The 27,570-nt window shown below is 42.4% G+C and overlaps 1 protein-coding gene across 2 annotated transcripts in view; it reads right to left on the bottom strand.

Moving 5' to 3' along the window:
- The window catches only part of dennd3a (DENN/MADD domain containing 3a), a 170,199-nt gene that overhangs the window by 63,801 nt on the left and 78,828 nt on the right, over positions 1-27,570 (bottom strand). For both annotated transcript variants that reach the window (XM_085992426.1, XM_085992427.1), the window contains exons 10-14: positions 26,864-27,019; positions 23,860-23,956; positions 21,845-21,948; positions 7,492-7,673; positions 3,880-4,401 (exon numbers count right to left, since the gene is read on the bottom strand). In XM_085992426.1, the coding sequence (XP_085848552.1) occupies positions 3,880-4,401; positions 7,492-7,673; positions 21,845-21,948; positions 23,860-23,956; positions 26,864-27,019 (1,061 nt within the window). The remainder of the gene's footprint in view (positions 1-3,879; positions 4,402-7,491; positions 7,674-21,844; positions 21,949-23,859; positions 23,957-26,863; positions 27,020-27,570) is intronic.

Below are 27,570 nucleotides of genomic sequence, written 5' to 3'. Positions count from 1 at the left end.
TTCTCTCCCACATGACAGCAGTCTCATTCTGCCAGCGCATTTCACACCTAATCTAGAGCCGTCTTTTGTCTCCACTAGTCCGATCACCATCTCGTCTCGTTTTTGAAGACCTCTTAATGTCTCTTCACTTCTCTTTTGTTCTCTCCCAGCCTGGCCTTTTAATCTATTTCATTTCCTGTGCTTTTCCAGTCTTGACAAAGGGTTTGCCCCGAAACGTTGACTCTATTTTCTCTCCACGGATGTTGCCTGGCCTGAGTTTTTCCAGCATCTTCTGTTGTTATTTCAGATTTCCAGCATCTGCAGTATTTTGCTATCGTACTAGGAATTAACAAGTGCGATCTAGTGACCATAATATTTTTATTTTCAAGGTAGCAATAATGATGGAAATATAAAAGAAACCCAATCAAGGTCAATTTTAGCCAAGCTTACCATGAGCTTATGAGAGAATGCATGAAAACATGAAAATGAAAGAACACATTTAAAGCAAAGGATATGGAGGAAAAATGGAAAAACCCTACAAGGGATTTTTTTTTTTAAAACAAAGCAATTTATGCTGAAATAAGTTGAGTAAAATGTGGATGATAAAGTATGGGAGGAATTAGGGAGAAGGAGAAATGTACAACAGTTTTAAATGTTCAAGAAACAGGAAAGGGAGATCTATTAAAATAAACCGAGAAATCTGAAGAAATTGAAACAAGGCACTGATAGAACATGAGAAAAATATAGCTGCAAAGAAAGAACAAAGTTTTCTTCAAATATGTCAGAAAAGTTAGAGACACCGTCACTTAGAAATGAAAATGGCGAGATGGAGTCTGAGGACAGGGGGTTGCTGAAATAATGTTCATAGATGAAACAGGGGGAAATTGCCATAATTGAGGAAACAGTTGAACTGTGAGTGTGCACTAGTAATGTTCAAATTCACTAGGGAGGATATGATAAGATTGTGAATGCTCTAAAACATTTTCTGGAGCTCGCGAGAGTCGAATCATGTCCTAGACGATTGGCAAGTAGCAAATTGGCAGCAAGATTTTAGGAGCAATAGTTCATGCTTAACCAATTTATTGGACTTCTTTGAGGCAATTACAGATATAGTAGCTGGGGTAAGATAGTGGATGTTGTATCCCATGGATGGCATTTGGCAGCTTTATAGACAGCAGCAAGTTGTGGTGCGTGGGGAGGTATCTGCGTGGCAGGTGGTAGCCAGTGCTGTGTCATGAGGGTCTGTTTTATGACCACTATTGGTTTATCATTTTTATGAATGCATTATTTGCCACTACTCCTAAATGTCGTCAATGTGAACAAACACAAAACGAAACAGAAAAGTTGGGTTTCTGAGCAGAGAAGGGACAGATACAATTATAAAAGTGTAATGTTATGAGATTGGACAGAGGGAAAGATAGTGTGGAGTATGTACTAAATGCAAATATGCTTACAGTGTGACAAGGAAAAGATTTTGATCTTTTGGTGAACAAGTCACTAAAATCAGCAGTACAGGTAATTAGGCAAGATTGAAGGGTGTGAAGATTTTGGATCCAGACTGGTTTCTTTTGTGGGGGATATAAAATTCAAGAACAAGGAGTCATAGTTTCAAATTAAGGACAACAAAAGAAAATTGTAAGTTCAGAAATTTGTTTCAGTAAAAGGATGCTAAACATGTTCCTAACAATCCAAATTAGATTTTGTGTTGATTTCTTTGTTATTAAATTCTTGGATAAGTACCATCCTAATTTCTAACCATTAAGTGGAAGCTAATTTTACTGTCTCTGATATGTCACCAAATAAACACTTACTGCATTTAGAGGAAATGTTATTGGCAACGTTGATGAATATTCTTTTCAAATGACAATGGGAGGGGGTTAATTCTACCAAAGTTCAAGATGTAGGCAAAACTGTTTGGAAAAATAAACTGGGAGTAGAGGACATATGTATATTGGAACTCTACCTGGGAAATCTTGTCATACATCTCAGGCCACACTCTCCATTCCTTCAGCACTAGAATACTGATTTGTCGCTCCTCATGTTCACTGTACCATCAAAAGCTAATCCTTCAGCCATTAGATCCCCTTTACCTTGATATCTCTCTCCCTGCCTACAACCCCACACATTTGCTCAGTGTCCATTTCTCGTTCTTGTCAAATGCTTTGAGACATTCTTTTTTGTGAAAAGTGCTAATAATTTCAAGTTGTTGAATCTCTAATTAAACAGCTGAAATATAAGATGCAATTTTCAGGTTTTTTTAAAAAAACAGGCTAAAACAAAACTTAACTATTTTGCTCAAAAGAGAGCTAAAGCATAATTTCATGTTTGGCAAAAGAATTGGTAAACTTTCAACTAAACTTAAAGTCATGTGTTAAAGTGTGACCATGCACCCAAACATCCCAGCTTCATTAATCAAAATCTCCTCTTCCAGTTAGCAACTGATGTGCAATTTAGATCCTTGCACTTTATTCCTAAAAAAAAAAACAGATCTGGAGAAATATTTATTTTACATGCAATATACGAAGGGAGAGAGATAGAGATCGATCGACTAAACAGACAATACAACATGGCTGATTACTTGACCATGGTAAAGGATAGCAAACTGAGAAAAACCTTGACAATGTACAGACTTAGTGAACATAGCCTGGCCATCGAAAAAGGCAGACACAGGCAGACCCGGCTACCAAGAGAGGACAGGATATGCTCTCACTGCAGTCAGGGAGTGGTGGAGACAGAGATGCACTTCCTCACAGCTTGTAGAAAATATCAGGGCATAAGGGAGAATTTCCACCCAAAATTCACAAAAATATGCCCTGAATTCAGAAATTTGAATGACGACCAAAAACTCCCATACCTACTAGGGGAACAGAGAAATTGTGTAACCTTAGTGGCACACTATGTTACAGCTTGCCATAAACAGAGGGACAACCATTAAATCTAAGAAAAGAGTATATACAAATTATATGAATGTATATTTATACACTCAGGGATATATCCGTTTATACACTGTATGGATAGACCTGCGTTTATGTGTTCAACCATAAATGTTTTTCGATGCTTTGGCAACATAAGATGTACCTTGTCATGCCAATAAAGTGATTTGAATTGAATTGAATTGATCGAGAGTAAAATCAGGTGGGTTACAAAACAGGGTGCCGATCCAGTCACATCAGTTTCATGCTGAGTGGGTAAGGTTATAATTACACCAAAAAGATTAGCCTCAAACCCCTTCCCCAGCTCTCTGCTGGTATGTCATCCATGGCAACTACAATGTCTGTTTAGTCAAGACCCCTGTTGGTGTTTCTGGATGGAAACCAATTCAACGTTAGAGAAGCAAAAATCTCTAGTAGATGCCTGACAATTTCCATTGTCTCAAACTAATCTGGTGTGTAAGAAACACAATTGTAAGACACCTGGTATTCCAGTTAACTTTGTCCTAAATAACATCTTGAATAACTTGTGTGTTTCTGGGAGTTACTTCTTTGTGAATTGAATTTAAATTCATAGCAATATCATAAGACAAACTACCCTAAAATCCCTCCGAGGCAAAATAGGTAAAAATATTTGCGGCTCACCTTGGATAATCCAGATAGATTTCCAGATTTGATTATGGAATGCAGAGACCATGAAAGATCCTAAAAGCACTATTTTATTTAATGGCGATGCAGCCTTTAATCAAGTGGCCATATTAGTTACATAACATCCATTGATTTTGGTTTGCTGATTTCTTGATTAATCGAATCAGGGATTCTACTTGAAACCCAAGGTTACTCGAATATCCAAGTTATATTCAGTTAATTAGGATAGGGGTACCAAAAAAGGGTGCTTCAGTTCACTACATTTTCTACCAAGTGAAAAATTATATGGACGAGAGACATTTATGGAAAGTGCATCACTAACCTATAGTTAGGGCATCAAACAGCCGAAGAATGGTGTCAACATCCTTCACAATTCCAGATTCCTGGATCCGTTTCATAAAATCTTCTTGATGCATGTGTGTTTTAGGCAGCTCAAAGGTTTTGACATGTTCATCAGATACAGTCACATCTCGTTCTTTCTCTAACATCATGCTAATAAGTCGTTTTAGTTCCGGCTTCCGACCTGCATGGTTGCGTTGATCTGGAGGCATTGCGTCTATCACTTTCTTTACAAGTTCTTTCGGGAAAATGTCACGGTCAGTCTTGTAAAGGTTCTGGAAGTCCGAGAGTGCTTCCAGAAATTTTTCCTGCATCAAATAAGCCAACCCACGGAGATAGTAATACCTTGCCAATAGGCTTGAGCTTTCTGGTCCTGTGGCATTTATGGCTCTGCTCAGCAGGTTGATGAAATCTGTATACCATGCAATTACACTGGAATAAGTAAGTGGGGAGCTAAACTCCGGCAGCTTGAATGTTCTTATTGATTTCGTGTTTCTCTTCACAGCTGAAAGAAATGCATTTTAAATTGGCCAGAGATCATTCAATACAATGTCTATCAAGTACTGTATTTCTCATCTCATTGCATCTATTTTTGCAATGCACTTGCTAAGCATGCCCAAAAATCTCTGAAAGTAAGGTTTCTTCTTTGAAAAGTACATTAACCTTAGAAAAATTCTTTCATTTCATTTAAACCATGACATGAGGCTGCATGATGGACAACTATCTGAATTGCAGTTGTCTTTTAAGACAAATAAGCTATTGCTTTTGGAGATATGCCTATACGTTTTGTCAATATACAGCGCTAGCATTTTGCAATATGATAGCATAGTTCTCAGAAAAGATAGTTGATGAAAGTCTCCTCTATCAGCTGGCTGTAAGGTCCTATTCCTTTTCTAAATAAACCAATAAGGGGACACTGGGTTATCCCAGTGTCATCAAACAAAAAACAAACACAAGTGCCCCCTATTTAGAGGGCCACAACTATATTCATTGAGTTTGGACAGACTCAATTCAGTTGCTGATTGGCATAGCCCTACAGCATACAACTGCCCTAATGAAGCACTAATTGGCAAGGCTACTCAAAAAGCCCACGGGTGAGTGGTGTGGGAAATGGAAAAATGCCACATTGATGCAGTAAGGGGTACTGTAAGGTTGGGGCAGAGGCACGTGTTGCAGCAGGGTAGAGGGAGCTTTATTCTGTATTTGCCTGTTGTACCTAATCTGGGAGAGCTTGATGTTGGGTGTCTGAACTCAAGCATTAACATCTCTCACCTTGATGACCACAAAAAGAACTGAAGACAGCAGTCAATTTCACTGCTTCATATTTCAGTAACAGCATCAAATCTCCATCATCAGATATGGATTAGATACAATGCAGAGGCACGCGTTGTTGCAAAAATGCCATCCTAATCCAGGAGACGTTTATTCATTATCTTTTCTCCTATGACCTATTACAGAAGGTCATGATAATTGACAAAACTGTGGTATGAATCAACATTCAATTAAAAAAGTAACCAATTAAATTATATTGTAAATGAAGTTATGTGTACATAATTTGAATCATGTTGTTCCTAGTCGAAGCAAGTTAAATCCATCTATGGAGTCTATCTTTGGCTGCAGTTATACTATCACTTCTGCACTGATGTGCAGCTAAAATGATATAGAAATTGTAACATGGAAACCGGCTGTTCATCCCAGTCAGTCTGTGCTGATGTTGATCCTCCATACAAGATTTGTCCTAATCCATGATTCAACCCTGTTTCTATATCCCTTTATTCCCCTTTCCTTCAATCACCTACCCAACAATGTTCCCCCCAATTTATTTTTGGGTGTGCGGTCCCTTTAACGAGCTTTGCAGCCCATTCAAAATTTCACGCAGGCATTGAAAAGCCGGTGAACGGCCTGTGCGGGACCTCCAGACAGCTGTGCAGCTTAGCAGGAACATTGCTACCTAACCATAAATTAATAAATGTTGACATGGTCTCTGTTTCAATCATGAGCTCCAGTGGTGCATTCTACAACCTTACAACCCTCTGTGTAAAAATGTTTCTCCTGGTCTCTGACCTAAATCTCTTGCGTTTAATCCATATTTAAAGTTCCCTTATTCTAGGTTCATCAACCACCGGAAACAGTCTGTTTCTATCTACTCTGTCCCAACCCTTCATAATTTTAAACAGATCTATCAAATCATCCCCTAACATCCTGCGTGCTAACAAAAACAGCCCCAAGTTTTTCCAAGTCTTTCTTTGTATTTCCTCATACCAGACAGCATCCTAGCAAATATTGCCTTAACATCCTTCCTATAGTATGGAGCCCAAAACTGCAACACGCAGTACTCCAACTGTAGTCTTCCTAGATTCATACAGCACAGAAAGAGGCCATTCGTCCCATCTTTTTTGTGCCGGTTAACTAGTCCCACTCCCTTGCTTTTTTCCCCATAGCAGTGCAAATTTCTCCTTTTGAAGTACATATCCAATTTCCTTTTGAAAGGTTTCACATAGATTCACAATGACATCTGAACTTTTATATTCTACACCTCTTGAAACAAATATTCTATCAGCTTTTTTTTTTTTAAATGGCCTTATCCACTTGAGGTACTGCTTTTAACATCTTGTGACCCCGAAACCCCAAATCCCTCTGCTCTTCCACATTACCCAGCTTTCCCCCATTCAACGTACAAGTACTACTCGTACTTTTTAAAACCAAATTATACCATCCCACGTTTAATTTCATCTGCCACTTTTTTATCCACTACACCATCTTGTTTCACATCAGGTGGCAGTAATACTCAAGAGTCAGGTCTCAATCTGACTCGGTGCACTAAAGTTAAATGGTTTGAGACCATTTTGTACCAGTTTGCATCAGGTGCAGTACAAGAGCTGGTTGGACCTCCTGGACACTTTATAAACTTGTTTCAATTTATTAATCTTGGGATAAAGTGAACTACCCTCCTGCTAATATTAAATTAACTCTGCTAATATTAAATGCCAAGGGAACAGATGTGTTAACATACAAATGCAAAGAACTCTTCAGTCACGAACCTCAGTGCAATGTGCAGTAGAATTGTGGTCTACTGACTGTACATCACACTCCACAGATAACCAGTTTAAGATTGGTAACCTAAATCAATGCTGCAATCCACCAATACACACTGCAATAACCAATACATTTTCATATTGCTGCAATCCACTACTCCTCCATCCTCTCAAGCAAGGCGTGTGGATGAACTGCCTGAGTCATTGACTTCTTTGAAACTGTCAAGTGTTACACAGGATATTTTTGTAGTTCGATTTGAGACTAGCTCCTAGTATCCGCCAATGATGGATGCCAGTTTTGTAGTAGTGGAGCATTCTGAGGAGCCATTTGAAAACCAGCTAAGTTTGAATGAGTGCCAAGGCAGGAACTTAAACCTGTCAAGATGTTAGGTTAAAAAAAAGACCATCAAAAGTTAATTGGAAAAAGCCATTAGAATTAAATTATAGGAACATAAATGGGAATTAAAAAAAAAAAAAAAATCTTTACCAAGGTTAACAGCAAGCTTTGGAAAAGGAATAATATAACTTTTAACTGAATCTTTATCAATAATTCTTACTACCATTTTCAGGTTTGTTCTTCCTCATGGATAGATGCTCAACTGAAATATCGTGCATGATATCCACTGGTAGATTTGGCATGCTTGCAGCCAATCGCTTAACCATCAAGAAGTCAGAGTTATGTTCCTTCCTCATAGCCATCTCTTCCATTGTGGGCCTCCGTGGACTATCTAGCATCTTCAGCCTAGAACAATGTCAACCAATAAGCTATTGCTTATAACAATTGAGAATTTACAAGTCAGTATGCTATGAATAAGATAAGAGAAGTGAAATCACATATTTTTCCTCTGAGGTAACACAAATGGGTTTTAAGGAATCAGAACACAGTACAATGATATGGTGGTACATCAGACTGATGTATTCCAAAGTAATAGAACCCAGGTAGTAATTTTGAAAATTGTACCGAAAGTAAACAATAGCCTGCATTACTCTCATCTACCTCCTAATAACTGGTTTAAAGATTTGGATTGGTGACTTAATGTGCAGAAGAAACTAACAGAAAATGAAAGAGTAATCAAACAAGATAAAAATCATCACTCGAGTCTCGAACACTGAATGTCTGTTTGTCAATTCAACACTAACATAAGTTCCCTGCACTGCCTTCTGTCTCCTCTTTTTAACCTGATGGATGGTCACCTACTTCCCTTCCTCACTAACCTGTTCTATCTGTAGCATGACCACCTCTAGAAATGTGCATCCAAAGAACCCTTCAAGCATCCAAAAAGCAACAGACTGTTGCCAGCTGCTCGTCAGACTCAGACACCATGAACTTGAGTGCAGGCTGTCAGATCTTTCATAAGAACATAAGAAATAGGAGCAGGAGTAGGCCATTCGGCCGCTCTAGTCTGCTCCGCCATTCAATAAGATCATGGCTGATCTGATCTTGGCCTCAAATCCACTTTCCTGCCTGTTGCCCATAACCCTCGACTCGCCTGAAGTTCAAAAATCTGTCTCTCAGCCTTGAATATATTCAATGACTCAGCCTCTACAGCTCTCTGGGGTAAAGAATTCCAAAGATTCACGACACTTTGAGAAAAGAAATTCCTCCTCATCGCAGTCTTAAATGGGCGACCCTTTATTATGAAACTATGCCTCCTAGTTCTAGATTCCCCCACGAGGGGAAACATCCTCTGTGCATCTACCCTGTCAAGCCCCCTCAGAATCTTATATGTTTCAATAAGATCACCTCTCATTCTTCTAAACTCCAATGAGTATAGGCTCAACCTTTCCTCATAAGACAGCCCTTTCATCTCAGGAATCAACCTAGTGAACCTTCTCGGAACTGCCTCCAATGCAAGTATATCCCTCCTTAAATTAGGAGACCAAAACTGTAGGCAGTGGTCTCACCAATGCCTTGTACAGTTGTAGCAAGATTTCCCTACTTTTATACTCCATCCCCCTTGCAATAAAGGCCAACATTCCATTTGCTTTCCTAATTACTTGCTGTACCTGCATGCTAACTTTTTGCGTTTCAGGTACGAGGACACCCACATCCCTTGGTACCACAGCACTCTGTAGTCTCCATTTAAATAATATTTTGCTTTTTTATTCTTCCTACCAAAGTGGATAACCTCACATTTTCCCATATTATACTCCACCTGCTAAATTTTTGCCCACTCAATTAACCTATCTATATCCCTTTGCAGGCTCTTTGGCTGCGATTTTCTCAGCGGTGTCGGGATGGGGGCGGAAGAGCTAGTTTCCGGGTTCCGGTCCCACTCCCAGCTGCAGCCGATCTGTCAAAGAGATTTTCTCTTGATTGGCCTAGTTAAGCCCGCGCTGCAGGCTTCCCGGCCAATTAGCAGGAAGCGGGTCTGATGATGTCATTTGATGACGCGGCATCGGCCGGTTTCCTTAAAGGGACCATGGCAACATTGAGTTTGACAGTTGCTCCATCAGTGTTTGATAACATTGAGGTGCTGCAAACACTAACAAGCACTGCACAATGGTGGATGCTTGCACCCAGGCTCTCCATATGTTTATGGAGGGAGTCACAGCACGCAGGGAGGTTCTCTTCCCTTCCAAGGGCGGAAGAGGCCTCCCCAGGACACCAACGCAGCCTGGTTGCACAGGAGGACACAAGCAGGGATGTTGTCAGGGATCCCTGGCTGCAGTGGCACCAACCTTTTAATGATCTCAGTGGATCACCAAACGTTACTGCAAAGCCACACTCAACACATCCCCATCACTCTGCCTTCCCTACCCTTCTCCTGCACATCCTTACTAACACCAACTTACCTTGCACCTCCACCCAACCCTCTCTATCTACATTATCACTTCCCCCATCTCACTAGCCACCCCTCACACTCATCCTCACCCTCATCCTACTGCAAGCATACCAACTAACACACAAGGGTAGGAGCTTCAGAGATTTAGCCAATGTCCATGTGAAGTTTCTGCTAATGTGTTGTCATACAGTGAAATCTATATTTTCAACACTGCCCCTTATTGGACAGATCTGTGCGCACCTTGAGAAGTGTCTCACTGAGTTCCATTGAATGTTGAGACATAACTTTCTCCCCCCCGCCCCACCACTATAGTGATGAGCGTGCATGGAATGGCTTGGACATTAAAGGGATGCTTTACAGTGCTGGGGGGGGGGGGGGGGGGGGAAGGGGGGGATGGTGTCAACCTGGCGCATCATGTGGCAGCCAGGGTTTACAGCATCAAGTGAAGTAAATCTGGCCATGGTGGTGCCATCACTGGCGTCCCGGGCAGCAATGTTGTCAGGGGCTGATGTCCTGTGTAGCATCAAGTGATGGCGGAGAAGGTTGGTGATGATGTTGGTGTGCCTGGTGATATTGGTATTGGGGCTGATCCTGGAAGGATCCAGATGACCAAGGACTGATTTTTTCAAGGGCACAGAGGTTGCTGCAATAGATGGCAGCTACAGGTGAGATGACAGAAGCGATCTGTCAATGGTGAGAGAGGTTGTTCCAATGAGGTGGCACTGGACATACAGTTGCCTCTAAACACTTGCAAGCTAAAGAAATCTCTATATGTATTTCAAATGCAGTAACCAACAGTTTCTGCACTCTGAAACTGACCATCTGCAACATGGCATCCTTTACACCACTTCTGCAGCTGTCAGCTTATCAGATACATCAGAGCAGACTCAACTCACGCCAGGGTGAGCTGGCGTGTTCCCTGAGCAGCGGGTAACCCGTGGGGGAGCATGTAAAATTGGAAGGAAGCCTCAACAAACCATTAAATTGGCTCTTAAACAGCCATTCAATGAGCTCAATTGTCTCCCCTGCTGCTTGGTGTCGGGTCAGTTCTCCACTTACAGACCAGACACCTGGGAGACTCGCGTGGAAGTATGTTGAAAGCAGGTTTCCTACCCACTGTCAATTTTTGCTATTTTGACAGCGGACCTGCCTCCAATCCCACCCTCTGAGCGACGGCAAAATTCCGGCCATGGTGTCCTCCTCACAACTTGCTTTCCCACCTATCTTTGTATCGTCAGCAAATTTGGCTACAGTACACTCGGTCCCTTCATCCAAGTCATTAATATAGATTATAAATAGTTGAGGCCCCAGCACTGATCCTTGTGGCACCCCACTAGTTACAGTTTGCCAACGTGAAAATGACCCATTTATCCCGACTCTCTGTTTTTTGTTAGTTAGCCAATCCTCCATCCATGCTAATATATTCCCCCCAACACCATGAGCTCTTATCTTGTGCAGTAACCTTTTATGTGGCACTTTATCGAATGCCTTTTGGAAATCCAAATACACTACATCTGCTGGTTCCCCTTTATTCACCCTGCTCGTTACATCCTCAAAGAACTCTAGCAAATTTGTCAAACACAATTTCCCTTTCATAAAACCATGTTGACCCTGCTTGATTGTATTATGATTTTCTAAATGTCCTGCTACTACTTCCTTAATAATGGATTCCAGCATTTACCCAATGACAGATGTTAGGCTAACTGGCCTGTAGTTTCCTGCTTTCTGTCTCGCTCCTTTCTTTCTTGAATAGGGGCGTTTCGTTTGCAGTTTTCCAATCCAATCAACTGGGAAATTTCCAGAGTCTAGGGAATTTAGGAAGATTACAACCTCTGCATCCACTATCTGCAGATGACACGAAAATTGGTGGAGTGGTAAATAGCGAGGAGGGAAGCCTCAGGCTACAGGACGATATAGATGGGTTGGTCAGATGGGCAGAACAGTGGCAAATGGAATTTAACCCTGAAAAGTGTGAGGTGATGCATTTTGGGGGGACTAACAAGACAAGGGAATACACAATGAATGGTAGGACCCTAGGAAGAACAGAGGATCAGAGGGACCTTAGTGTGCATGTACATAGATCCCTGAAGGCAGCAGGACAGGTAGATAAGGTGATTAAGAAGGCATATGGGATACTTGCCTTCATTAGCCGAGGCATAGAATATAAGCAGGGAGGTTATAATGGAGCTGTACAAAACACTAGTTAGGCCACAGCTGGAGTACTATGTGCAGTTCTGGTCGCCACACTATAGGAAGGATATGATTGCATTGGAGAGGGTGCAGAGGAGATTCACCAGGATGTTACCTGGGCTGGAGCGTTTCAGCTATGAAGAGAGACTGGACAGGCTGGGGTTGTTTTCCTTAGAGCAGAGAAGGCTGAGGGGGGACCTGATTGAGGTGTACAAAATTATGAGGGGCATAGATAGAGCAAATAGAAAGGAACTTTTCCCCTTAGTAGAGGGGTCAATAACCAGGAGGCATAGTTTCAAGGTAAGGGGCAGGAGGTTTAGAGGGGATTTAAGGAAAAACTTTTTCCACCCAGAGGGCGGTTGGAATCTGGAACTCATTGCCTGAAAGGGTGGTAGAGGCAGGAACCCTTACAACATTCAAGAAGCATTTAGATGAGCATACAAGGCTACGGACCAAGTGCTGGAAAATGGGATTAGAATAGACAGGGCTTGATGGCCGGCGCGGACACGATGGGCCTCTTTGTGCTGTATAACTCTATGGGGGAAAAATTCAGTTGTTTGCGCCTCCCGTTAGCGTTTTAAGAGAGCGCTAATGGGCCGCAAAGCAACTAGCGCCTGGGCACGGCGATGTTTGCGCCGCTCGCGAAATTAATTAGACATTTTGCGGCGGCGCTAAACACTACTGCCACGATCTCCTGCGCCAGCAGATTGTGACATCAGTCAAGTGCGCAACGCCCCGGTAGCACCCCGGACCGGATATTGAGTGGCGCTCCCTGTCTTACCGCCTGCCGCTAGCAATGCCAGGTTGAGGGGAGCGAGTTGCATTCAGAAAGGGACTGGGCAAGCGCTATTTAAAGGCGACCGCTTCCTGCCTTTTTTTGTTGGTGACATTTTTGCACCACGCATTCGGAGCGAGAGAGAGACTTCTGGAGAGATTCAACGCTGCGTGAATGAGTTTCGGGTACTGAGCAGCACTTTGCAGGTTCATTTTGATTTGCTCTTCCTTGCTTCGCCCGCACTCCGAGGTAGCGCCTCGTTCCTCGGCATTTGTACCTTCAGACAGGTGTGAAGCGCTTGATTTAGCGCTCCAATCACCTCCAGGGGCGATAAAAGCCAAGTTTGCCATTGGAGGCGATAATTAGCACCAGGCGCTAAACTTTGCGCACGGCCGATAATGGCGCCCCAAACGGGGAGATACTGAATTTTTCCCCCTATGACTATCTCTGCAGCCACTTCTTTTAAGACCCTAGGATGCAGCCCATCAGGTCCAGGGGACTGGTCAGCCTTTAGTCCCATTAGTTTGCCTAGTACTTTTCCTCCAGTGCATGTGTGGTTATCTTGGACACAAAGTATTCAGGACCTCCCATGTCATGCAGGTACCACACATTATGGGCTTCAGCTGCCTTCTCCCCATCCCTGCTTTCCCCCCACACTAACCTGAAGAGTTTTGATAAAATCAACACAAAAACTTAGTGGCTCCCATGTTAGCTGATCTGGTTAATGGTTCTCTCTCCTCAGGTACTGTCCCCTTTTCCTTCAAATCTGCTGTCATCACCCCTCTCCTCAAAAAAACCTCGACTTCTCCATCCTTGTCAACTACCGCCTCATCTCCAACCTCCCTTTCCTCTCCAAAGTCCTTGAACGTGTTGTCACCTGCCAAATCCGTGCCCATCTTTCCCAGGTCTCCATGTTTGAATCCCTCCAATCAGGTTTCTGCCCCGCCACAGTACCGAAACGGCATTTATCAAAGTCACAAATGACATCCTATGTGACTGTGACAAAGGTAAACTATCCCTCCTTGTTTTCTTGATCTGTCTGCAGCTTTTGACACAGTTGATCACAGCATCCTCCTCCAACGCCTCTCCACCATCGTCAAGCTGGGCGCAACTGCACTCGCCTGTTTTCATTCTTATCTATCCAGTCGTAGCCAGAGAATCACCTGCAATGGCTTCTCTTCCTGCTCCATTACCTCTGGTGTCCCCCAAGGATCTATCCTTGGCCCCCTCCTATTACTCATCTACACGGTAGCAAATGTAACCCCGCTATTTAAGAAAGGAGGGAAAGAGAAAACGGGGAACTACAGACCAGTTAGACTGACATCAGTAGTGGGGAAAATGCTAGAGGGACATGGTAACAGGGCATTTAGAAAATAATAATAGGATTTGGCAGAGTCACTGATTTATGAAAGGGAAATCACGTTTGACAAATCTGTTAGAGATTTTTGAGGTTGTAACTAGCAGAATAGATAAGGGGGAACCAGTGGATCTGGTGTGTTTGGATTCTCGGAAGGCATTCGATAAGGTGCCACACAAGAGGTTATTAAGCAAAATTAGGGCTTATGGGATTGGGGGTTATATACTAGCATGGATTAAGGATTGGTTAATGGACAGAAAACAGAGACCAGGAATAAACGGGTAATTTTCGGGTTGGCAGGCTGTGACTAGTGGGGTACCACAAGGATCAGTGCTTGGGCCTCAGCTATTTACAAATTATTTCAATGATTTGGATGAGGGGACCAAATGTAATATATCCAAGTTTGCTGATGATACAAAGCTAGGTGGGAATGTAAGTTGTGAGGAGGATGCAAAGAGGCTGCAAGGTGATATAGATAGGTTAAGCGAGTGGGCAAGAACATGGCAAATGGAATATAATGTGGAGAAATGTGAAGTTGTCCATTTTGGTAGGAAAAACAGAAAAGCAGAGCATTTTTTAAATGGTGCGAGATTGAGAAATGTTGGTGTTCAGAGGGACCTAGGTGTCCTTGTACACGAATTACTGAAAGTTAATATGCAGGTACAGCAAGCAATTAGGAAAGCAAATGGTATGTTGGCCTTTATTACAAAAGGATTCGAGTATAAAAGTAAAGACATCTTACTCCAATTATATAGGGCCTTGATGAGGCCACACCTGGAGTATTGTGTACAGTTTTGGTCTCCTTACCGAAGGAAGGATATACTTGCCATTGAGGGAGTGCAACGAAGGTTCACCAAACTGATTCCTGGGATGGGGGGGATTATCTCATGAGGAGAGATTGAGTAGACTAGACCTATATTCTCTAGAGTTTAGAAGAATGAGAGGTGATCTCATTGAAACATACAAAATTCTTACAGGACTTGACAGGGTAGATGCAGGGAGGATGTTTCCCCTGGCTGGGGAGTCTGGAACACAGGCTCAGAATAAGGGGTCGGTCATTTAGGACAGATACAAGGAGAAATTTCTTCACTCAGAGTAGTGAATCTTTGGAATTCTCTACCTCAGAAGGCTGTGGATGCTCAGTCGTTGAGTATATTCAAGGCAGAGATCGATAGATTTTTTGTATATTAAGGGAATCAAGGGAGATAGGGATAGTGCAGGAAAGTGGAGTTGAGGTAGAAGATCAGCCATGATCTTATTGAATGGCAGAGTAGGCTTGAAGGGCCAAATGGACTACTCCTGTTCCTATTTCTTATGTTCTTACCTGCTGCCTCTCAGCGACATCATCCGAAAACATAGCGCAAGTTGCCACATGTACAGTACGACACCCAGCGCTACCTAACCACCAGCTCTCTCAACCCCTCCACTGTCTCTAAATTGTCACACTGCTTCTCCAACATGCGCTAGGATGAGCAGAAATTTCCCCGCCACAAACTCCGTTCCCTAGTCACCGACTCCATTTTTCTCCCTGGCAACTGTCTGAGGCTGAACCAGACTGTTCGCAACCTTGGTGTCATATCTGACCCCGAGATGAGCTTCTGACCACATATCCGCGCCATCACTAAGACCGCCTATTTCCACCTCCGTAACATCACCCTACTCCACCCTTGCCTCAGCTCCTCTGCTGCTGAAACCCTCATTCATGCCTTTGTTACTTCGAGACTTGACTATTCCAACGCACTCCTGGCCAGCCTCCCACTTTTTACCCTCCATAAACTTGAGGCCATTCAAAACTCTGCTGCCTGTGCCCTAACTCGCACTAAGTCCCATTAACCTATCACCCCTGTGCTCAATGACCAATATTGGCTCCCGGTTAAGCAACACCTTGATTTAAAAATTCTCATCCTCGTTTTCAAATCTCTCCAAGGCCTCACCCCTCCCTATTTCTGAAATCTCCTCAGGAGATAGCTGTGCTCCTCCAATTCTGGCCTCTTGAGCATCCCAATTTTAAATCGCTCCACCGTTAGTAGCCTTGCCCTCAGCTGCCAAGGCCTTAAGTGCTGGAATTACTCCCTAAACCTTGCTGTCTCTCTACCTCTCTTTCCTCCTTTAAGACGCTCCTCAAAACCTGCTTCTTTGACCAAGCTTTTGGTCATTTGCCCCAATATTTTCTTACGTGCATCAGTATCAAATATTGTTTGATAACGCTGCTTTGAAGCATCTTGGGGCGTTTTACTACATTAAAGGCACGATATAAAGACAAGTTGTTGTTGGTTCAACCCTCATCAAGTTTAATTTTAAGCCAAATGAACTTCAGGGTTGTGCTCACTCTTAAGATAGAACACCTGCTGAAACTAAACTTAAAACTCCCCTGACCTTTTGCTCTCCACTGACCTCTTGCTGCTCAAGTTTGATCTCGCCCTAATAAACTCAAATTTATACTGCCTAAACTGACAATAGTCCAAATGCCAAAGAAGAAAATAGGCAGACAATAGCTAATCACAACACTTATTGTAGTGTATGTAACCGTTCCACCTTTAAGAGAACTATTTTAAGGGTTGCACTACTTTATCTTGGCTGCTGTATACTGTAATACCGGCAGTGACCACACCGGTATATAAGTGCTGTGTAATGATTTATTGGGCAGTTCCGCCCTGACCTTCGACTAGTAAAGACCCGTTAAAAGTTTACTCTTGTGGTCTGTGTAATAATTCTCATTATAACACACAGACTTAACAGTGGCGATGAGTACGATCTTACCCTGTGACAGAGATACATCCAAGGCAGTTTAACGGGCGTCGAGAAGAGGCATCCGCCCTCATCATTCTGCTGAGAGAAGACTCGGGTCTGCAGAGCAAAGGAAGAATTCTGACACGAAGCCTTCCATCAGCAACAGGCAGTGATCATCCCTTCTATCACGGTGGTGGGTAAGCCAATCAGCGACAAGCAGCAAGTCGGCCACGTTGGCTGTGAAATAGGGGAGGGAAGAACGGAGGATATAAGGGCGGAGAACTCGACCACGGCCGGGGAAAAGAGCCGGACAGAAGTCGGGGCCAGAGGCGCTGAGACTGGGGCAGCGTAAGGCACGGGAGCCGCGGTGAATGCAGACGCAGCCGGTGAGAGAGACCGGGCTACAAGCGGGCTGGGAGACGCAACAGCGTCGAGAGAGAGCTCGACCGCGACCGGTGAAAAAGGCCGGGCAGCTACCGAGGCCGCGAGGCGCAGCGACCGGGTCAGCGTAAGGCGCGGGAGAAAATTTTAAAAAAAAAACCGCGGAGAACTCAGCCGCAGCCGGGGGGGAAAGGACCGGACTGCAAGAGGGGCTGGGAGGCACGACTGAAAACCGCTGGGGAGGGCGAACGCAGCAATACGGCAATCGCCATTACAGCCAGCGGGGGAGAAAGGCAAACGCGGGAAGCCGCCATTTTCGTAGGCGGGGGAAGCGGGGGAAGAAGACGAGCGCGGGAAGCCGCCATTTTGAAAAAAATAAAATAAAAGAAAAATTTCTTTTTGTCTCTCAAGAAGATTGCGAGGATGCCTAAGCGTGGTAACATCAACGATTTCGATCCCGATGTTGAAGATTGGGCCACGTATGTAGAACGCATAGAGATATATTGTAAGGCAAATAAAATATCAAATGAAGATAAAGCACTAACCTTACTAAACTCAATGGGTGCGAAGACATACGGGCTATTGAAGCATCTTCTATCACCAGCTAAACCGGCGGATCAGACTTTCGCTAATATTGTTGCTGTCCTGAAGAATCATTTGAACCCCACACCGCTGAGGTTAGCGGAACGATTTAAATTTTATGCGAGAACGCAACTGAAAGAGGAAAACAACGCGGAGTACTTAATTGAACTGCGTAAGCTAGCGAAATACTGCCAGTTTGGGGAAAGCCTGACAGAGGCACTGAGAGACAAATTAGTGTGTGGATTGTCGAAAGAAGGAACACAAAAGCGGCTGCTTGAAGAGAATGATCTTACACTTGATAAGGCTGTCACTATTGCAGCATCGCACGAAGCCGCAGCGAGAGGCACTGCGGAAATGCAGCTGAAGGCAGCGGTACTCAGCGTAGATCAAATGGCTTCGGGTACAACGAAATGTTATCGTTGTGGGAAGACAACACACGATCAGAACCAATGCTGGTTTAAAAACCAGGAATGTAGAAAATGTGGCAAGCTTGGTCACATAGCTAAAGTATGCCGGTCAGGAAAGAAGACCAGCAACAAAAAGTCACCGCAGGAAAAGTACAGAAAGGTACATAAGGTGGCTGAGAAGAGTTCGGATGAACAGAATTCGGATTCAGACTCCAACAGCAAGGAACTGGGTAGTCTGAGAATTCACAATGTGAGTAAGGAAGCTGGCCGACAAACTATCTGGGTCACACTGCAGATAGCAGGAGTCCACGTGAAGATGGATTTGGACACCGGATCGGCGTTGACGGTCATGAATAAGCAAGATTACAAAAAGTTATTCACACATATTCCCCTACGGGATACAAAGATAGTATTGCAGACATACACGGGGCAAAAAGTATACCCCATCGGAAAGATAAAAGTCAAGGCGATACACAAGGGCAAAGAACACCAAGGAATGGACATATATGTACTACCTGAGGGAGGTCCACCACTTCTGGGACGGGAGTGGATCAGGAAAATAAATATGGACTGGCACTCCCTAAAAGCAATAACGGTAGATTCCAGGAAAAACAAAGATGTCAAACCTGCACGATTGTCCAGAATATTGGATGAGGGCATATGCAGCAGTGACAGTGACAAAGCAGAGAGTGAGAACTCGGTGAAGACAATCAGCTCAGACTCTGGTACTGATGATGGTAAGACCAGCCCATTGCAAAAGACAAGTCTAAAATGGACTTGCAGACTAATGATGGGAAAACGAAGGAGTGCATAAATGCTTCAGGAGAGAACCAAGTATCAGAACAGAATTCCACTGAACAACAACATAGTTTGACAGAGAATTCTGCGTCTGTCCAGTCTACCGACATGCACATTTCTGAGGAACACCGGGCTCGAACTCAACTCAATTTCAAACTACAACAGCAATTAGAACAAATGATTCGCCGTTTTGAGCAAGAGATGAATGCAACGAAAAAGTTCTTTGACACAGAGTGGGAGATTCTGGAAAGACAGCAGAAGCAGCTGATTGAGAAAATGGAACAGGAACACACAAACCGTCTGCGCGATGAGGCCAAACGAATCAAAGCTGAGCAAGAAAGGGAATGTGTCAAATTCATCGAGCAGTTGAAAGCTAAGAAGAAAGAGCACCCTTTTGTGAGCAGTGTCAGCAGTAATAAGCCACTCAGGGAATTGGTGGCAGAGGCAAAAGCTGAAGTGATGGAGGAAATAGAAGACAATAAAGAAGAAGCAGACGATGATGACTCATCTGAACCATTATCACCCCTACCAGGTCACGCATGTGGTCCCTCCGAACTGAGCCAAATCAGACTGGAAGTAGAAAAACTTCCCAAGGTACTCGAGCCTTTAGAAGTCAGCAATGCTGGTTCTGCAGTTACGAAAGTTCAAGCAGTTAAGTCCAGTGAAGGACTATTAGATGAGTCACCCCAGCAACAAGAACCTACTACACCACCGAAAACCACTACACCACCGAGGCGTTATCCGGACCGAGTCAGGAGGCGCCGCCTCAGAGACTGAATCTGTGAACTGTTTTTACATGAAGTTGTGTATATATGTTATGATGTTATGTTTAATGGGGAATATATACGGTTAAGCTAAAGCTAAAAAGGGAGGATTGTAGTGTATGTAACCGTTCCACCTTTAAGAGAACTATTTTAAGGGTTGCACTACTTTATCTTGGCTGCTGTATACTGTAATACCAGCGGTGACCACACCGGTATATAAGTGCTATGTAATGATTTATTGGGCAGTTCCGCCCTGACCTTCGACTAGTAAAGACCTGTTAAAAGTTTACTCTTGTGGTCTGTGTAATAATTCTCATTATAACACACAGACTTAACACTTATGTAACCAATTGATTAACCAATTAGTGGCTCAAACCAGTCCATGGTAAACCACCAAAATAAAGTTTAAACAGGCAATAGTACTGCACTGCTAAAATGAAGTAAATTAAAATAAACCCAAACTATAAAATAAGTTGAATACTGATGCTCCTATAACTACTGATGAAGCTCAACTCCACACTCTTCTGGCGTTCTACACTCCACTAGCCTCTCGCAGCTCAAGACTAAAGTGATAGATTATGATTTATCATGTAGGATTCTGTTTGAATTCAACTATATGATTTTGTTTTAAATGTTGATTTGAATTATTAAGTTTTCTGTAACAGTTATATCATGGGTTATTGAAACTTAGCACATCAGCAGAAAGGCATCAATTACATTAGAAATTTGAGGGGGACAACATTCCAAATTATGGGATGCTAAATATATTATACATAGAAAAGTAATTACCACTAGGTAGATGAAACAATTCAACCTACAAAAATTAAGAGAGTGCTGGACAGACACTGATATGGGCTTGAAACCAAACCAAACAAATAAATAAATGCTCAATTTATGCAATGGTATAACTATATTCCTCCCCAAAATTAAACAAAATAAAATGCACATCGCTTTGTTTTAAAAAGGCTGCGTGAAAAATGCCATATAACCAGATGACGACCTAGGAAAAGTAGAGCAGACAGTGTAGAGGAGATGTGGAAGAGAATGTTGTCAGGGGGCATTCAGGCACTGAAGGGTGCAGTCACTGATTTAGACCAATCCTGTTGGAGAAAGCTGGACCCTAAGCCCCATCCTCCTCCTGGAAGAGAAAAGAGTAAGAAGACAGTAGAGAGAAAACTGAAGGTTTTTTTCTGAAGTAGCACCATGATAAATTGCCATGCACGATTTAGTTTCCGATAACACCGCAACTGAAATGACGAGAATCACCATTGCAGCTCATTACAGGAAGTGTAATTCACAAGCTATTCATAACTGTAGATTGTAACCCATATCCTAGCATCTGAATACATTAGTGGTAAATTAGCACATTCAACTTTAAACTCCAAACAAACAAGTGCGCAACTGTCCTAACAGAAGCCCAGCATGTTGCAACAACAATGCACCATGTCAGAGTGACGGGAACTGGTTTTACAACCACAATCTCCTAGATGCTAAATTCCCAATATCAGCAATGGTGCCATGCATGGGTTCCAAGCATTGGTCAATAAATCCCCACAGGAAGGGAGAAGAGAAAAAAGTCACCTGCAGCACTTGCTTACACCTCCTTGGGACTAGTTTAAAAAAGGAATTGAAGGCAACATGGCTTGAAATGTGAAAATTCTGTAGTAATCAACTCTTAATTTCGAAGCATAGAAAAGTGAAGAAACAAAACTTTACAGAACTAGAGCACAAATAAGTTGCATAGCAGGTCTGTGCAGTTTAGAGGAGTAAAATTGTGAAGTTCATTCTCCTCTATCACTTTTAAACTCCCCACACCATTTACTTTGGACACAAAGGCAATATCATTGCACAAATTTCATTGCCATCATTGATTGGACATGAGAGGAGACATAACTCACTCTTAGGTAAAATACCTCATCTCCCTATCTGGCAGAGATATGTATAAACAGCAGTTCAGGCTGAAATCCTGCTCAGGGTTCTCTGGATGGGAATCCAACACTCCACTGCTGCAACCACCAGAACATTCCTCAATTATTTTCAATTTAGCAGTTAATTCAGGATTTACTTTAATGGTCTACAATTTTCTACATGCTTTTTTGAAGAATTGTAATTACTAAAACATGATGTTCCTTCAGAGTTTTACCTGTCATTATCAGAGTAAATGCGGAGTTCCATGTGGCCGAACGCATCCATCTTTCCACTCAAACGAGCTTTAAGGAAAGAATGGAATATATAGGTCTCCAATACCTATAATTTGTAATAATAAAACCATCTTAAATATGTGCATCTTAAATAAGTGAATAGCATATCTAGTTCTAATGCAAAACCAGAGCTAGGAAGGTCTTAAAATACCCTCTGCAGATTTAAAAACACAAGGCCAGTTAGCATTCAGGACCCCATCTCACCAATTTTCATTATTTTGTAACCTCCTACCTCAAATTCATACTTTCCTTTAAATCAAGATGAAGGTAACGTATGAAGTGGAGAGAGAGATATTTGTGCAAAGCTATGACAGAGAAACAGGGAATTTATGACCTGAGAAAGTTAAACAAAAATTAGTAATTCATCCAATTCCTTTTTGAATGCTTGAACAGTCTCATTAATTACTACACTAGGCATAAAGCTTTACTCTGTAAACTATTTGTAGTCAAACTGTGTGAGTCCATTCTTTAAAAACAGGTTTATGATTTCATTACACACACGCAAATAAGAACATTCCCCTGGGTAGCATTTTATTCTCAAATATAAATGATAAAACATGTTAAGGTTACTCTTTACACCAGGTTTAGGTTTTTGTTTCCTTAATATAAACATTTCCTCTGGAATTTTCTACCATGGTTTTGCACTAAGCATGTTCGTGTCCACCTTATATCCCTTCATTAATTTAAAAACTGGGATCATATCTCCATTACATTCTTGTTTCTTTCAAACAGTATCTAAAGTCAAAATATAACATTGTAGAATGTAGAACATTTTTAATTTAAAATCATTTTGAACAATTGTACTGGAAAGCTCATCATATTTTGTTAGGAGCTATATTCTACAAAAAAAATAGCAAAAATGGAAACATACTCTAAATGGTATAATATTGAAAGGAGTAGAGGAATAGAAAGATCGAAGAGTGTGGATACACGGATTTTGAAAAAAACAGGACTGAAGGCGAGAAAAACGATACAGGAAACTTTGGTTTATCCGGAGGTTGTATGTCCGGAAACCTCGATCTACCGGCAGAAATCAGGAGCCGTTTTGTTCATTTTTTTTCTTCTCGTGGCTTTGTTTTCAACAGTCGGGCTCTGGAAAGTCTCTCTGAAGCTGTTGCTAAGCTACAGAGACGCTTCCAAGGTACGGGCCGACTGTTTACAAGCTGTTGCTAAGCAACAGTGTTTGTTGTCAGATACGGAGATGATAACCTCCGTATGCTTTAACATTAACTCTGTATGTCCGGCAGTTTTGATAGATCGGCAACAGCTCGGTCCCGTCGGTGCCGGATATAACAAAGTTTCCTGTAATAAGAGCAAGTGGGTTTTAAATATTGGGGCACCAAGTACAATGTGGTGATGAGTGGTGACCAATCTGTATAAGACCTTGGTTAGGCCACACAATTAGGAGTATTGTGTGACGTTTTCAGCACACATTATAGAAAGCATCTTGCAGCCATTGAAAATGTGGAATGTAGATTCACTAGACTGGTACTGGGGTCAATGGAATGAGCAGGAAAGATTAAATGAGGAACAGGGGAAATAAGAGAATCGAACAGAAGTGTTCAAAATTATGAAAGTGTTTCAGAGAGTAAATAGTGAAAGATTTTTCCACTCATCAGTGAAATGGCAACAATGAGCATAAACTTCAAATTAGCATGTGAAAAATAAAGGGGGGAGATTACAAGGTCTTTTTTCTGCAAAAAAGGACTTTTAGAATATGAAATGCATTATCACACAAGTGGGTATTGCAGACAGTCATTCTTGACAATGAAGAAGAAATTAAATAAACACGTCAAGATACATTAGAAGGGACAGGAAAACAACAGTGAAATCAAATTAGAGCAGATAACTTCATTGCGTGAGATAGCACAGTAAGGATGGACCAAATGATTTCCGTCTGTACTGAAATTTGTACCAGTATAACTTTCACATGTGCAAACTGTATGTAAGTGATTACCTTTTTGTAAAAAGGCCGATCAGAAACTGTTCTGGTCTTCAAAAATTCTTCACTGTTAAAGACGCGATATTCATAATTGAGATGGTCTGACACTTCCCTGCAATAATAAGGGTTTTTGTGAATTCTGTAGTGAAGTCTTTGGCAGTTTAAAATTTTAACGGATTGGCATTATTTTGGTACCCAGAATGTAAGAAAGTTAAAATTATGGAACATGGACTGAAGACAAAATATTTCAGTGCATGAAATATTACACAAGTTTTATTTAAAAAAAACAAGAACTCTGCTTTCATGTAACTGTGGCTAAGTTAAAGATGCACCGCATCTCATAGTAAAACTGCAGTATCAGAAATTTAGCAGAGTGATGTCTTGTACAATACTATGATGCGATTTTGTATTTTTCCATGCTGGTTTACCAGAGGAAGTTCTTTTCAATTCATTTGTAGTAGAGGTGAAAAAACAGTTCAGAGGCAATCATTTTATTTTAAGCAAGTCCATTTAAACAACTATGACATTACTGAAATGACTTGCTTCCCACACATGGCACTTTTCCCTGTGCTGACGGTCATACTTTTTCTTCCACAAAAAAGGATTCAATAATTTATATTTCCCAAGAAGAGGGAATGTGGCTGGCTGCAAACTTGGTATGTAGAGGTTGTTTCCAACAAATCAAGATCCCACCAAAGAATCATCTAAATATCTTCATTCTAGCATTCCCCATGTATTGCAGGAATCTGAATCTGTAGTAACAAGGAGTAAGGTAGAGTATCTAACCTGAACAGAGCTTCCAATTGTAGTTCTATCTGATAATACTCACTGAAAATGGTGCAGTTACTCGAGTAGCAGCCCTATTTAAAGTGAGCTTTTAAAAAGAGGAGCGAATTAAGTGGAGAGAGATCTGGTGAAGTGGCACCCCACCAGTTCAGGTTTCCCATATAGAGAATAATGTGGGTTACATTCAACCAACTATTTTGCCATGATAATCATTAAAAACATCTAGGGGATCATTAACACCAATTTTTAACCAATTTCCACCAATAAAATCCAATTTTTTTCACATGGTGAATCTTTTTTTTTTTTTAAATTTCCTCCTGAATTTGAGGGATAAACAGAAATTTCTCAATTGTCTACTTAAAGATCAGGTCCAGGGACACAGGTATATGACATCTGTGATGGCAGCATGCAAATTGTGTGCGCTCCTTCCGCTGTTTGTGCTTGGCATCCGCTTGCTCCCGGCGAAGAACCTCGAGGTGTTCGGCGCCTTCCCAGATGCTTCTCCTCCACTTTGTGCGGTCTTGGGTCAGGGATTCCCAGGTGTTGGTGGGGATGTTGCACTTTTTCCAAGGAGGTTTTGAGGGTGTCCTTGAAGCATTTCCTCTGCCCACCTGGGGCTCTCTTGCCGTGTCGGAGCTCAGAGTACAGCGCTTGTTTTGGGAGTCTCATATCGGGCATGCGGACGATGTGGCCCATCCATCGGAGCTGATTTGAGCATGGTCAAAGCTTCGATACTGGGGATGTTGGCCTGAGCGAGAACACAGACGTTGGTGCGCCTATCCGGCCAATGGATTTGCAGGGTCTTGCGGAGGCAACGATGGTGGTACCTCTCCAATGCTTTGAGGTGCCTGCTGTACATGGTCCATGTCTCTGAAACATACAGGAGGGCGGGTATTACTACTGTTCTGTAGACCATGAGCTTGGTTTGAGTCTTCAAACACTCTCTTCCTCAGGCGACCGAAGGCTGCACTGGTACACTAAGTTGGACTTCATCGTCGACGTCTGCCCTTGTTGACAGTAGGCTCCCGAGGTATGGAAAGTGGTCCACGTTGTCCAAGGCCTCGTCGTGAATTTTGATAATCAGGGAGCAGTACGGTGTGGAGGGAGCAGATTGGTAGAGGACTTTTGTCTTACAGATGTTTAATGTAAGGCCCATGCTCTCGTACGCTTCGGTGAAGGTGTTGACGATGGTTTGGTGTTCGACCTCAGAGTGTGCGCAGACGCAAGCGTCGTCTGCATACTGTAATTCGATGACAGAGGATGGGGCAACCTTGAACCTGGCCTGGAGGCGATGGAGGTTGAACAGTTTCCCCGTTTGTTCTGTAGATTAGCTCCACTCCAGCGGGGAGCTTACCGAGGGCGAGAAGAGCGTTGGTGCAATGACACAGTCTAGCTTGACCCCGGTCCGTACGTGAATCATTTCTCCACCATCAAAGTAGTAGACTGGCCTGTGCCACACCCCCCAATCAACCAGAAGGGTGCTGCTCCAAAATCCCACTGGGTCTGTAAGGCGAGCACCCCAATAACACCATTAATCATATAGATAGGCCCTCAATATGCAAATAATTTGGAACTGGTCAAGGCAAGGGCAAAGGAGTGGATGGAAGTCCCCATCCCACTGCACAGCACCTGAATTCACCAGGCTGATACCTGGGATGGCAGGAATGACGTACGAGGAGAGATTGTGTCAATTGGGCTTATACTCACTGGAGTTTAGAAGATTGAGAGGGGATCTCATCGAAACCTATAAAATTCTGTCAGGTCTGGACAGACTAGATGCAGGAAGGATGTTTATGATGGCCGGGGAGTCCAGAACCAGGGGTCATAGTCTAAGGATAAGGGGTAAGCCATTTAGGACTGAAATGAGGAGGAATTTCTTCACCCAGAGAGTGGTAAACCTGTGGAATTCTCTGCCACAGAGGGCGGTGGAGGCCAGTTCATTAAATATATTCAAGAAGGAGTTGGATATATTTCTTGAGGCTAAAGGGATCAAGGGATATGGGGAGAAGGCAGGGACAGGGTACTGAATTTGGATGATCAGCCATGATCTCATTGAATGGCGGAGCAGGCTCGAGGGGCCGAATGGCCGACTCCTGCTCCTATCTTCTATGTTTCTATAACATCTAAGCTAGGTGCTTCAATTTTTTTTAATTTTAAAAAATTATTGAAAAGTTAAGTAAGAGTCCAGTGGTGAACACCATAAAAGATGTGTCCATGAAATTGCTGTTCATACCTGAAGATATTAACAATCAGCTCCAAGGATATTTCCTGAATCTGCGAGTTCAGATTCCGCTGCCAGTCCCTTCTGCGTATTCGTAAATCTGAAATATCTGTGCAGGAGCCCAAGTGAGATAGTTCCAGATCATAATGCAACTGTAGGCTTTCAACCCTGGAAAAAATAAAGTTTTTTTTAAATATAAATTAATTTTCTGGTAATAGAATCAAGCTTTGTAAGGTCTTTAAAGGAAGCATCCTTCAGATACTACAGGTATAAGCTTAGGTTAACAATGGGGAAATACACAAAGGATGCAGATTATTTAAGACATATTACATTAGTGATGTCATGCTTACAACCTTTCTCTCCCACCCCAAATAAACAGTATCAGTCTACAGGAGACAGAACAAACAGTAAATAATGTAAGTTATAATAGCATCTTCTCTATAGATAGGCTTACTGTCCAGTGTTATCCTCATGATGTGCATTCTGGTATACATGTCAGTCTTGGTTTTGAGATGGTATAACTGGACTTGTCTTACATAGTAGTAGCTGCCATGATTTATGGATATACTTTACCCTGTTTATGCAATGCAACAAATTCCGATTAGCATAACATAAACCGTAATCTAATTCTAACTTACACAAAGGTTCATTAAAACAAGAAATAGCAGCTAACTATTTTAAATTAAACACATCAGAATAATTTAGGCTGAGATCTGATG

The sequence above is a fragment of the Somniosus microcephalus genome, chromosome 7, assembly GCF_052327205.1.
Source record: "Somniosus microcephalus isolate GS21.2 chromosome 7, FLI_Smic_1.0, whole genome shotgun sequence".
Taxonomy (NCBI): Eukaryota; Metazoa; Chordata; class Chondrichthyes; order Squaliformes; family Somniosidae; genus Somniosus; species Somniosus microcephalus.
This window is presented reverse-complemented; position numbering and strand designations above follow the sequence as displayed.